Genomic DNA, 12,412 nt, shown 5'->3' with positions numbered 1-12,412 from the left:
TGCAGCATTTACATTTTTCACCAAGAAAGGCCTGATTACCTCCTTCACAATTATCATTATTCCACCCCTACCTCTCTCGCTTGCATTCACATACATCACATATCCTAGAACTGTTAAATTCATTACTAATTCCATACATGTCTTCTTGCAGGCAAATGGCATCAGACTTATGCCTCCTCTACATGCTATGGACTGCTTTTTGCCATTCTTCATTATTAGACAGTCCCCGGACATTCCATCTAATGAAGGTAAATTGCTTAGTCACCCTATCCATTGCAGGCTCATGCGTTGGTATCAAGTTCTTCCAAAGGTGTGCAGAACTTGGTGAAAGCCTGCTGCCTCCATGCCAACTTCTTAAGCGATGTCTTATTTGCCACATTTGCCATTCTGGGATTGCAGCCTTTAACAAATCGTTTGGCATCCACTCTAGGGACAGTGTTCTCCTTATCAGGTAGAATCTCCTTTCCCTTCCCCATTGGCGTCTTCTCTTGATCCTTATTCTTCTGGTTACTGTTCGCCTGTACCGAAGCTTGAGCCCTATGGTCTTTCCATGCCCTTGGGGCTCCCTTTTCGGCCTTATCTAGACCAAGTAAGGCACCCCTTTCTTTAGGCTGAGCTCCCTTACGTTCTTTGTCCAAAGTAAGGTATGCACAAACCACCTGTTGAATTCTTTGTCCAAAGGCGCGCAGCCCATAAAACAGAACAGTGCTTGAGCTACCTTCTGTAAACTCAACGACTTTCTCCCTCCCATGCGATACATAGCTGTCTCGGTCCATATGAGAGCTCTCATGGCGCCTTCGAAGCTTCCCTTGTGCGCCTCCTGATCATCTGCGCGCCCCTCATGCAGGGCAGCTTCTGGGCTTGTTCCACCCTGAAGGCATTCCAATAACATCGTACTAGACCATCATCGTACTACTATTGGGGACGATGCTTATTGTACTTACCATAACATCGTAATAACACAAAAATGAGATATGCTCTTTTAATGATAATAACAAATAATCCAATCAAACAAATCAAAATATACAAAGGCAACATGTACCACCCCACCATTAATGACAATGACAACCAATTCTTTTTCCACATCAACTAAAGTGAAACAAATATATATGATATTACAAAAGATGTGCAACCATGTTATATAAGACCAGTAATGGCACATTATGAAGCATTTTACAACCTTAATAACCAATATCATACACTTTTTGATTATATAATGCTTAAAGTATTATTAAATCCTTACAAAATTCATATATTTACAATTGAAAGTGGTGGAATAAACAACTTTTTATTACTAAACTAATATGTTGACTTGTAAAACACCACAACCATTTTATTGAAACAAGTACAAAACTTCCAATAGTTGTCCTTATAGCATACACAACCAAAGCTACATTGAACATTAGAGAAATAATATTACACTCAACCTTACATCATCCACTAATTACAAATACTTGAACAAGCTTATCTATACAAAAACTAGACACATTAGCAACATCACCAAAAACTTACTTCTTGTCATGTATAACATCTCATTAGTTAGTAGCAATATGTTAAGAAAATATAAACCTACACTTACATCCAATCCAACACAATCACAACTCATTAAATAACTTAAATAGAGTATTATATAACCCTATAGAGTACAAGACCACCTCTCTTCAATCAACCATTCTTGAGATCTTGACTCGCCGCTAAAGTAGCAACATCCCCCTTTTGGATAAAGTTTTGACTGAGGAAGAATTGCGCATTGCCAGTCGCTTTGCAAGACCTTCCTTGCTTTCTAACCTAGGTATTCATCTTTGTGGGCCACCAATCCAACCATTTGACTAGAATGCCTTTGCAAAACTGCAGGGACAACATTTGAGCAAGATCCCCACTTGAAATTGCTCACAAGCATAGTGGACCAAGGGACATTGTCATAGATAGTAGTTGATTGCTAGCATTATAGACTGGTACATTCAGGCTACAAGGTACAACCATGCTATAGACCTTTAGGATGTAACCATAGAGCAAAAACTCGTTGAAGGATTTGGATAGAGCTCATCCACTCTCCATCGGAAATGGGAGAGGATATAAAGTGGCTCTAAGAGGATGAGGAAGAGAGGCCTTTCTATGGACTTGGGACTTAATTTCTACACTACCTCTCGGATGGCTTGATATTATTGCCCAGTAGATTGGTTATTTACACAACCTTTGTATTTGTGATGTAATCTTGATATAATTCCTTCTTTGTATTTTAGCCAAAGGAGATTTTCGCTGAGGTGCTACTAGCAGAAATTTTCTTTTCTTTAAAATAAGAACAGTCGGGCTTATTTTACATAATAAAAAGCCAACACATTTGTAGACTACTGATTTTGTTGAAGATCTTTAACACAACCAATGTGTCAAACTAATATACAATTTATACACAATAAACAAAAGCATGTGCACACACACACAAATATACACCTCGTAACAAAATGTTTCCGACAACTGCCAAAAGACATTCTACAAACAACATGCCCTTTTTACAAAAATAAGCAAAAGGATGAACACAAAAAAGAAACTACTGAACAAATACAAGAACCCATTATCCTGCAAAGTAAAGACGAATTACTGTCGTTATTCCCCAAAACAGTACACAAATTCCTACTGACCCCTATGTAACAGTTACATTACACAACATTTTACTGGAGCATGCTTACTGAAATACATGCAAAGAATATTAATATACTTGATGGCCTCATAAATGGCACCAACTGTAAATTTAGAGAACACAGCAATAAGCAAAACAGCGTTTGCTCATGAGTCATGTTCTTTGCAAGAACTCTGAACTCCAGCTCTATGCAACAAGAGAATATTGTATTACAGTTAAACGCATCAACAACTGTTCACAGATCTTGATGTTCCTACTTTTGCAAATTCTAACCTGTCTTCAGGACCCTAATGCTTAACAAGAAAATTACAAAGGAGAGATTGGAACAAGTACCAGTGATCAAACTCAGGAGCCAAAATGCTCGTTGCTCTTCTTAGAGGAGGGTTTTAACAAGTTTATATGAACAATATACCTCGCTCTATATAAGATGTTTGTATGAGTCTGCTGTAAGGGCAGCCAAAAGAATCCTTGCATATTTGGTTAGAACCATTACATAGCCCTTTCTATATGGCAGTGTGTCTTATCTTGGTCCTTGGATACAGCTATTTTTCAACCAACATACCCTGCTTCAAATATACAGAGCACATAATGCTACAGAAACCCCTGTATACCAGTTTTGATGATCCCAGAAGCACAGGAAGCTTCTGCAAATTCTTCCATCAAAATATGTACAGCTACTAGATCACCAATGATGCTGATCTGCTTTGAATCCATCAATTTAAGAGGCTTTAAAACGTAAGGAAACTATGCAAATTGATATGAAGCAAAGCAATGTCCACTCTGGCCTTCCATTATTGCCTTCAGCTCCAGTTTCTGAAACGGGCTGCAGATTGGAAGGTGCAGTCATAATATTTGCACAATGTAAGTCTTAAAAATTCATTCAAATCCATCACAACATAAATCCCAGTTTATACAATTGATGTATACCTGCTGTTAGGGTCATAGTAAAACCCATCTACTGAACCATCACTGCGAGAAAAACATACATAATAGAAGCCAGCAATTGTCAACCCACAGTCTGCACTTACATTCACAAAGAACTTTTCCTTCCATCTCTGCAAAGGTAAAACAGACAAGGAAGCTGTAGTCTGTCATACATGGAGTTAACATGTACATGCATGGAAATAAATGTGATTTATGTGTACTGACATCAAAGTGCGATGTGCTAAATGATGATCAGCAAGATACTGTGCAGAAAAGCTAAAGTGATGTACAATACAATGCCCCTATAGGGATACAATAAGAAGAGGATGGGGTGGATGTATGAAGCAATACATGGCTAGCTGTGTGATTGAATAATGATTCACTAATGACTATCTCCACCTGGTCAAATTCAGTGGGTATAGTATGTCATACATCCTTGAAGAGATAGTGGGGGGTAGCATCTAGACAAATCCCTCAGCTCTGTCATGTACTACTTGTGTTGCTAGTGGATCTTTCTCATCTCTTTCTGGTGTAGCTTGGCTGTCAAGTACCTCTATGGTTAAAGTCGGCATGCCACTCTAACCGCCTCAGCCCTCTCAGCTGTCACCCCTCTTTGTGTCGGTGCAGTGTGTGGTCAATGTCAAGTAGAGAGAATAGATTAGTGAGTTGTAATTGTCTCTACAAAGTGTCTGGTTGCAGTAATGATGTGCAGAGCCTCTAAATCTCAAGAAGGAACTCACCCAAGGGATGTTGGTTTGGGGACTCCATGACTCGTCTATGGGACATGTCTCCTCTAAGTAGTGTGGGATATCTAGCCCGAACTGTATTGTGGACCTTGCATCTACAAATGTGGTGCTTCTCACTCCCGACCTCCATCTAGCGTAGTTTGTAGATCCTCTTAGCTCTAGGGATGTGGGCCGCTCTCTCTGTCTTGATCTCGAGCTGATGAGAGGAGACCCTGAGCTAGCCAATGGCTACCCCCATTTCATGTAGCATGTATACATCTAGATAACCAAGTCTATCAATGAAACTGCTACAGTCCTCATAAAATGGTTCCTAGAGTATAAAATCTTCGCGAGGGGCTGTTGGAGTGAGATCCATGTCTTCTGTATGTGCAGCATATTTGAGGGAGACATTGAAGTAGAAATGAGTATTGCGCTGAAGTGCTTGCTAGAATGCGAGCTTGGAAAGAGCAGAGATAGAGCTGAGAACTGAGAGCATCAAGTAAAAGTGTACCAGTGTGTGGCACGGTACACAAAGAATAAAAATGTATTTATATGTTAGGGTACAAGTAAAGGGTGTGTTCACACATGTAAGTTTATACACACGGGATAAATGGGAGTTTACACACGAAGGGGCTTTACACCCAACAACCTCCCACTTAAAGCCCGAAGTGATACCTGTAAGCTATCCAACTCCCACTAATCGAATGCAATGCTCATGCTAAGCCTTTGCAAGGCTTTTAATAAGAACATCTACAGGGTTATCTTGGGTTTTGACCTTAGTCAATGTGACAAAGCCATCATCCAAGATCTGTCGAATGAAATGATACCGAACATCTATGTGTTTGGTACGGGCATGAAACATGGCATTTTTAGTCAGACATACTGTACTCCGGCTATCACGACCAAGCATTGGAGTATGGGAAGAAATACCAAAATCCTTGATCAAACGGCCAAGCCAAATAGCTTCCTTAGAAGATTCTGTGGCTGAAATATATTCAGCCTCTGTAGTACTCAATGCTACAATTTTCCGCAACCTTGAACACCAAGAAATACCTCCACCGGCCAAAGTAAAGGCATACCCACCGGTAGACTTTCTAGTGTCAAGATCTCTTGCTATGTCCGAATCACAAAACCCATGCAGCTCTAGTGTAGCCTTTCCATAGCATATACATTTGTCTTGTATACCTTTTAAGTATCTAAAGATACATTTCACTGCTTCCCAACATGGTTTGCCAAGGTTAGACATGAATCAACTAACAACTCCCACTACATGGGCAATGTCTGGACGAGTTGCAACCATGGCATACATCAAAGAACCATAAGCTGACGCATAAGGTATGCCTTTCATCACAGTAGCAGCTGCATCATCTTTTGGACAATCAGCTTTGTATATGGTAGTAAAGGCACACCAAGAGACTTAGCATCAACCATATTAAATCTGTCAAGTACTTTGTTAATGTACTTGTCATGTGAGAGAAACAACAAGTGCTGTCCTCTATCTCTTTTAATGCGCATGCCCAAAATGTGTTTAGTTGCTCCCAAATCTTTCATTGAGAAGGTTGAACTCAGCTGCCTTTTAAGAGTATGTAAAGTACTCTTATGCTTTCCTGCAATCAGCATGTCATCCACATATAAAACCAGCACAACAAGGCTTCCATCATCAGCCTTCTTAGTGTATAAGTAGTGATCAGCATGGCTACGTTTGAATCCATGGCTGAGTATAAAGGTATCAAATTTTTTATACCACTGTCTAGGGGCCTGTTTCAGCCCACATAAGCTGTGTTTCAGCTTACAAACTAAATGCTCTTTCCCTAGAATAGCAAAACCTTCCGACTGCTTCGTGTACAACTCTTCATCCAAGTTACCATGAAGAAAAGCGGTCTTCACATCCATCTGATCCAACTCTAAATCCAAGGATGCAGCCAGAGCAAACAAAACATGGAATGTAGTCATCTTCACCAACAGTGAAAAAACCTCCCAAAAGTCTATGCCTTTCTTCTGTGTATCGCCCTTAGTAACCAAACGTGCCTTGTATTTGAGCTTCCCATCAATACATTTCACCTTATAAACACATTTGTTAGGAATAGGCTTCCTATCCTTGGGCAAAGGTACAAGCTCCCATGTGTTGTTCGCATATAGAGATTTCATCTCTTCCTGTATAGCAAGCTACCACTTTCTCTTGTTTTCACATGACTGTGCCTCTTTAAATGTCAAAGGCTCACCTTCATCAGTCAATAAAATGCAATCCAAAGATGGCTGAAACCTCTGTGGCTGCTTTCTAACTCGTGTAGACCTTACCCAATGATCTATGTTGATAGGCAATGGGCCTACATCCTTTAGATATATGCACAACATCACCTGGTGGTTGATTTTCAGCTTTTTATTGCTGTTGTAACATGTTTTCAGCATGTTCTTCTTGCTGTCCTATTCCATCATGTGCATCAATTTGCTGTCCATTATCTTCTAACTATAGCACAATAGGTTGCTGCTCATTTTCAGCATCAAAAGGGACAAAATCTTCAGCTAATGGTTGCTGAATGGCTGGCTGTTCATGCTGAAACTTGACCTTCTTCTTGTCAAGGTCACCATGTGTAGCATTTTTCAATAACTTTGACTCATTAAATACTACGTCTCGACTACGTACTATCTTCCTATCCTGAGGAAACCAAATTCTATATCCCATCTCTCCCTTATCTCCATATCCCATGAAGATGCCCTTGATGGATTTCATGTCTAGTTTAGTTCTCTAATTTACAGGAATATGCACAAAAGCATCACAACCAAAGACACGCAAATGGTCATTTGAAGTAGGTTTGCCAGACCAAACCTCTTCAAGAATGCAATTTTCCAATGCACAATTGGGAGAGCAATTGCACACATGAACTGCAATTTTAAGAGCCTCTCCCCAAAACTGCTGCGGAAGATGAGCTATGGACAACATGCATCTGACTCTCTCACAAACTATGTGATTATATCTTTCAACCACACCATTTGATGCAAGATTGTAAGGGGCTATCAACTCTCTCTTAATGCCATGCATCTCGCAAAATCTTTTAAACTCATTAGAGATATACTCACCCCCATTATCCGTTCTTATAGCTTTTAACTTAAGCCCTTTCTATGTGGTAGCAAAGGCATTAAACCTTTTAAAAGCATCAAATACTTCATTTTTGCTCTTTAATACATACACCCATGACTTTCTACTGAAATCATCAATAAAAGTGACAAAGTACCGTGCACCCCCATGTGAATTAACAGACATAGTGCACACATCTGAATGTACTAAGTCAAGAGCATTGGACTTCTTAACAATACCAAAGTAATAAGGAGACTTCAGTTTTCCATATATGCAATCATTACAAAAGTCGAGACCAGAGCCTTTTACATCAAATCTCCCTAAAGAGGAGACAACCTGAAGGCCTTTCTAGCTCATATGACCAAGTTTTTTATGCCAAAGTTCTATCTGTGAATGACCTTCATCCACAGCCAAAAACTTGCCAGGTAATGCTTTACAATGCAAATAATACAAAGTCCCCTTTTTGCTGCCTTTCACAATCAGCATAAAGCCCTTGTGGACCTTCCAAGATCCACCACCAAAGGTAGTAAAATACCCTCTTGCATCAAGTTGCCCAACTGATAGTAGACTTTTCTTTATGCCAGGTACATATTTGACATCATGCAAAATCAACTCTTGATCATTTTCAAGGGCCAAGTGAATGGTACCTACACCCTCTATTTCAAATGCATAATTGTTGCCCAAGAAAACCTTGCCTAGACAACCTGAAGTGTATTTAGAAAATGACTCCAAAGAGGGAGTGACATGAAAAGAGGCACCGTTGTCCACTATCCGTGATTGAGACAACCCATCATGAGAGGCAAGGCCTCAATCATCTCCTTTTTGGTGATGTGCATATCATCTACTACTGCCATAATATCTGCAGTATTACATGAGACTGCAACAAGAATCTCTCCAGGATCAAAGAGCTCTTCAATAACCACACTAGATGCAACATTTGCTTTTGCAACTTCTTTTGAGGCAAAGCTGTCATCATCTTTCTTGTCATCCTTCTTTTTCTTTCCTTGCTGTTTCTTTCTTTCTTGCTCTTTCTTGTAGTAGTGATAATCGGGCTTTTTATGCCCTTAACGTCCACATTGATAGCAAGTGGCATCTTGTTGTTTGCCCTTGTTTTTACTTCTGCTTTTTGTTGGACTGGAAGGACACAGCTGAGAGAGTTTGAGGTCGAGCAGGAGTATATGAGTGTGATGGATGAAAAGAGTGTAAGTAGAGTGAAAGTCTAAGACGATAAGAGTGTACCAACAAATGTGTTGGTACACAAAGAATAAAATGTATTTATACTTAGGGCACCTAAAGGATGCATTCACATGTACAGTGTACGTGTACCATATACACGGAGATCACCGGGCCTTTATATCCCAACAACCTCCCACTTAAAGGTCCGATATGAATCTCTAGCTAACCAACTCCCACTAGTTGAATACAATGCTCGTGTTGAGCTCTGCTTAGACTTTTAGTGAGACATCTGCAGAGTTATGTTGTGTTTTAATCTTGGTCAATGTGATTTGACCATCTTTCAAAATCTGTCTGATGAAGTGATATTGCGCATCTATATGCTTTGTGCATGAATGATACATGGCGTTCTTAGCCAGATACACAGCACTCGCTATCACATCCCAAAACTACAGTACCCATAGACATGCCGAGATTATCTGTAAGTCTGCTAAACCATATAGCTTCCTTAGAAGCTTCAGTAACTGATATGTATTCAGCTTCAGTGATACTCAGTGCAACAATGTTTTGCAACCTAAAACACCAAGAAACAGCCCCACCAGCAACTGTAAAGACATACCTGCTGGTGGACCTACAAGTGTCCAAGTCACCTGCCCTGTCTGCATCACAATAACCTTGCAAACTAAGTGCACCCTGCCCATAGCAAATACTTTTTCTTTGTGTACCCTTAAGGTATTGAAGAATACACTTGACAGCCTCCCAATGTGCTTTGCCAGGATTTGACATAAACCTGCTAACAACTCCCACTGCATGAGCAATGTCTGGACAAGTAGCAACCATAGCATACATAAGAGAGCCACAAGCTGATGCATAAGGAACTCCCTTCATAGCATTTGCTTTCACGTCATCTTTCGGGCTGTTGGCTTTGCTAAGCTTGAGATAAGGAGGTAAGGATACCCCAAAAGGCTTAGCTTCAGCCATGTTAAATCTGTCCAGTACCTTTCCAATATACTTTTCTTGAGATAAAAATACCAATTTCTGCATTCTATCTCTACGAATCCTCATGCCCAAAATATGCTCTTCATTCCCCAAATCTTTCATGGAGAAAGCTGATTTCAGCTGATTTTTGAGAGCATCCAAGCTAGTCTTTCTTTTTTCAGCTAGTAACATACCATCCACATACAAAACAATATGGGGCTGCCATCTGTATCATTTTTCATGTACAAGCAATGATCTACATGGCTACGTGTAAACTCATGAGATAGCATAAAAGTATTAAACTTTTTGTACCACTGCCATGGTGCTTGCTTCAGCCCATAAAGGCTGCGTTTTAGCTTACACACCATCTGCTCTTTTCCAAGAACTACAAAGCCCTCGGGCTGTTTCATGTAGATTTCCTCATCAATGTCACCATGCAAGAAAGCTGTTTTTACATCCATTTGATACAGCTCTAAATCCAAAACAGCAGTAAGAGCAAAAAGCACATGTAAAGTGGTCATCTTCACAACAAGTGAGAAGGCCTCTTGGAAGTCAATCCCTTCCTTTTGTGCAAAACCTTTGGCAACTAGCCTTGCCTTGTACTTAGGTTTCCCATCAACTGTCTTGACTTTGTACACCCATTTGTTTGGAAGTGGCTTCCTTCCCTTTGGTAATGACACAAGATCCCAAGTATCATTTGCATATAGAGATTTAATCTCTTCCTGCATAGCTAGCTCCCACTTACTGCTAAACTCACATGACTTGGCCTCTTTGTATGTAAGAGGCTCACCCTCATCTGTAAGCAGCACATAATACAAGGAGGGGTCAAACCTATGTGGTTGCCTTCTTACACGTGTAGACCTGCATACCCAATAATCAACATTTTCAAGAATTGGGTCTACATCAGGAGGTATATTATTTTCAGCATTTATTTGTTGCTATAAATCATTTTCAGCATGCTATTCGTGCTATACAGCACCTTCATTTTCATTTCCAGCACCTGCATTTTCATAATCAGCAAGCCTACCTTGCTGTCCATGACCTCCTTGTGCTTCTATTTGCTGTCCATCATCATCTCGCTCAAATGTAACTGGCTGATCATCAGTTTCAACCTGTGGTACAGCACCTTGAGGCTCATTTTCTGCAGTTATGGGTGGCTGCAAACTCTGAAATTTCACATTTTTCAAATCTTCATTAGAGGCTAAAGAGCCTTTTAACAAATTTTCCTCATTAAACACAACATTACGGCTGCGAATAATTTTCTTGGACTGAGGTAACCACACTCTGTAGCCAAATTCACCCTAATCACCATAGCCCATGAAAATGCCTTTGGTGGATTTTGGGTCAAGTTTGTTCCTCAGCTCATCCCTAACATGTACAAAAGCATCACAACCAAATATACGTAAATGGTCATATAAGGCCGATTTGCCAGACCAAACCTCCTCAAGGATGCCATTATTTAAGGACCTATTTTGAGAGCGGTTGCAAATGTGAACCACGGTTTTGAGTGCCTCTCCCCAAAATGCATGAGGGAGATCGGCAATGGACAGCATGCACCGCACTCTTTCACATAAAGTCTTGCTATATCTTTCAGCTACCCTATTTGAAAAAGGACTGTAAGGGGCTGTAAGCTCCCTCTTAATACCATGTAAGTCACAAAATGACTTGAATTCAGTCGATGTGAACTCACCCCCGTTATCAGTTCTCAAGCATTTCAGCTTTCTATCTATCTGAGTGATCACAAATGCATGAAAAGTTTTAAAAACAGCAAACGTTTCACTTTTCTTTTTCAGCAAGTACACCCAAATCTTCTTGGAACAATCATCAATAAAGGAGACAAAATATGCAGCACCACCCAATGATTTCACGGGCATACTACATACATCAGAATGCACTAAGTCCAAGACATTGGACTTACGAGAGACACCAGAGTAAAATGAATTTTTTATTTGCTTTCCAAACTGACACTCATTACAAAAATCAAGTTTAGAAACTTTTTCATCAACCCTCTTCAGAGAGGTAAGAACATCAAGTCCTTTTTGGCTCATATGGCCTAATCTCTTATGCCATAACTCCAAGTGGCTGCAAATTTCAGCAACTGCAAGAAACTTGCCATTCAAGGCTTTACAATGCAAACAATACAATGTGCCCTTCTTGGTTCCTTTTGCAATCAGCATGGAACCCTTTTTTACTTTCCACAAACCACCATCAAACAGTGTGCTGTAGCCATGCAAGTCAAGCTGACAAACACATAGTAAACTCTTTTTAATGCCAGGCACATATCTAGCATCTTCAACACAAGCTCTTGACCATTGTCTAAAGATAAGTGTACGGTGCCAATCCCATCAATGCTGCAAGCATGGTTATTTCCAAGGTACACCTTTCCATAATTGTCTGCATTAAACATAGCAAAACACTCCAAGCAAGGAGTTACATGGAAAGTGGCACCAAAGTCTACAATCCAAGTCTGAGTGACACCATCATCAACTGACAAGAGTACATCAATCACATCAGCCTTGGTAATCTGCATATCCTGCATATGACATACAAGGGCATCATAATCAACTCCACATAATACATCAACCTCTGTATCTGAAAGCTCCTCTATGACCACACTAGAGGCCACATTGGCCTTTTCTTTGCCTTTGGATGTCTCCAATGCATCTGTCTTTTCTTCCTTCTTCTTTTTATCTCCTGCATTCTTCTTTCTCTCTTGTTCCTTCTTGTAATACCTACAATCACGTTTCTTGTGGCCCTTCCGACCACAATGATAGCAAGTAATGTCACTATTATCCTTTCCTTTGCTCTTGCTCCTATTTCTCTACCCTGCATATGCATTTTTCTTTTCAGCCTTGCCTCTTACATTATAAGCTGAGTTGCTACCTTCTCCACTAGACA

General features: G+C 40.1%; 1 protein-coding gene across 1 annotated transcript in view; it reads right to left on the bottom strand.

Moving 5' to 3' along the window:
- Positions 1-2,974: 2,974 nt before the first annotated feature.
- Positions 2,975-12,412, bottom strand: part of LOC148032955 (glucose-induced degradation-like protein) — a 70,665-nt gene continuing 61,227 nt past the window's right edge. The window contains exons 6-7 of the mRNA XM_087683645.1: positions 3,566-3,693; positions 2,975-3,461 (exon numbers count right to left, since the gene is read on the bottom strand). Of these exons, the coding sequence (XP_087539771.1) occupies positions 3,383-3,461; positions 3,566-3,693 (207 nt within the window). The 3' untranslated portion in view covers positions 2,975-3,382. The remainder of the gene's footprint in view (positions 3,462-3,565; positions 3,694-12,412) is intronic.

This window comes from Lygodium microphyllum, chromosome 8, assembly GCF_053477565.2.
Source record: "Lygodium microphyllum isolate KBCC chromosome 8, Lygodium_microphyllum_v1.1.10, whole genome shotgun sequence".
Lineage (NCBI taxonomy): Eukaryota > Viridiplantae > Streptophyta > Polypodiopsida > Schizaeales > Lygodiaceae > Lygodium > Lygodium microphyllum.
The sequence above is the reverse complement of the archived record's forward strand: the minus strand, read 5'-3'. Positions and strand labels throughout refer to the sequence as shown.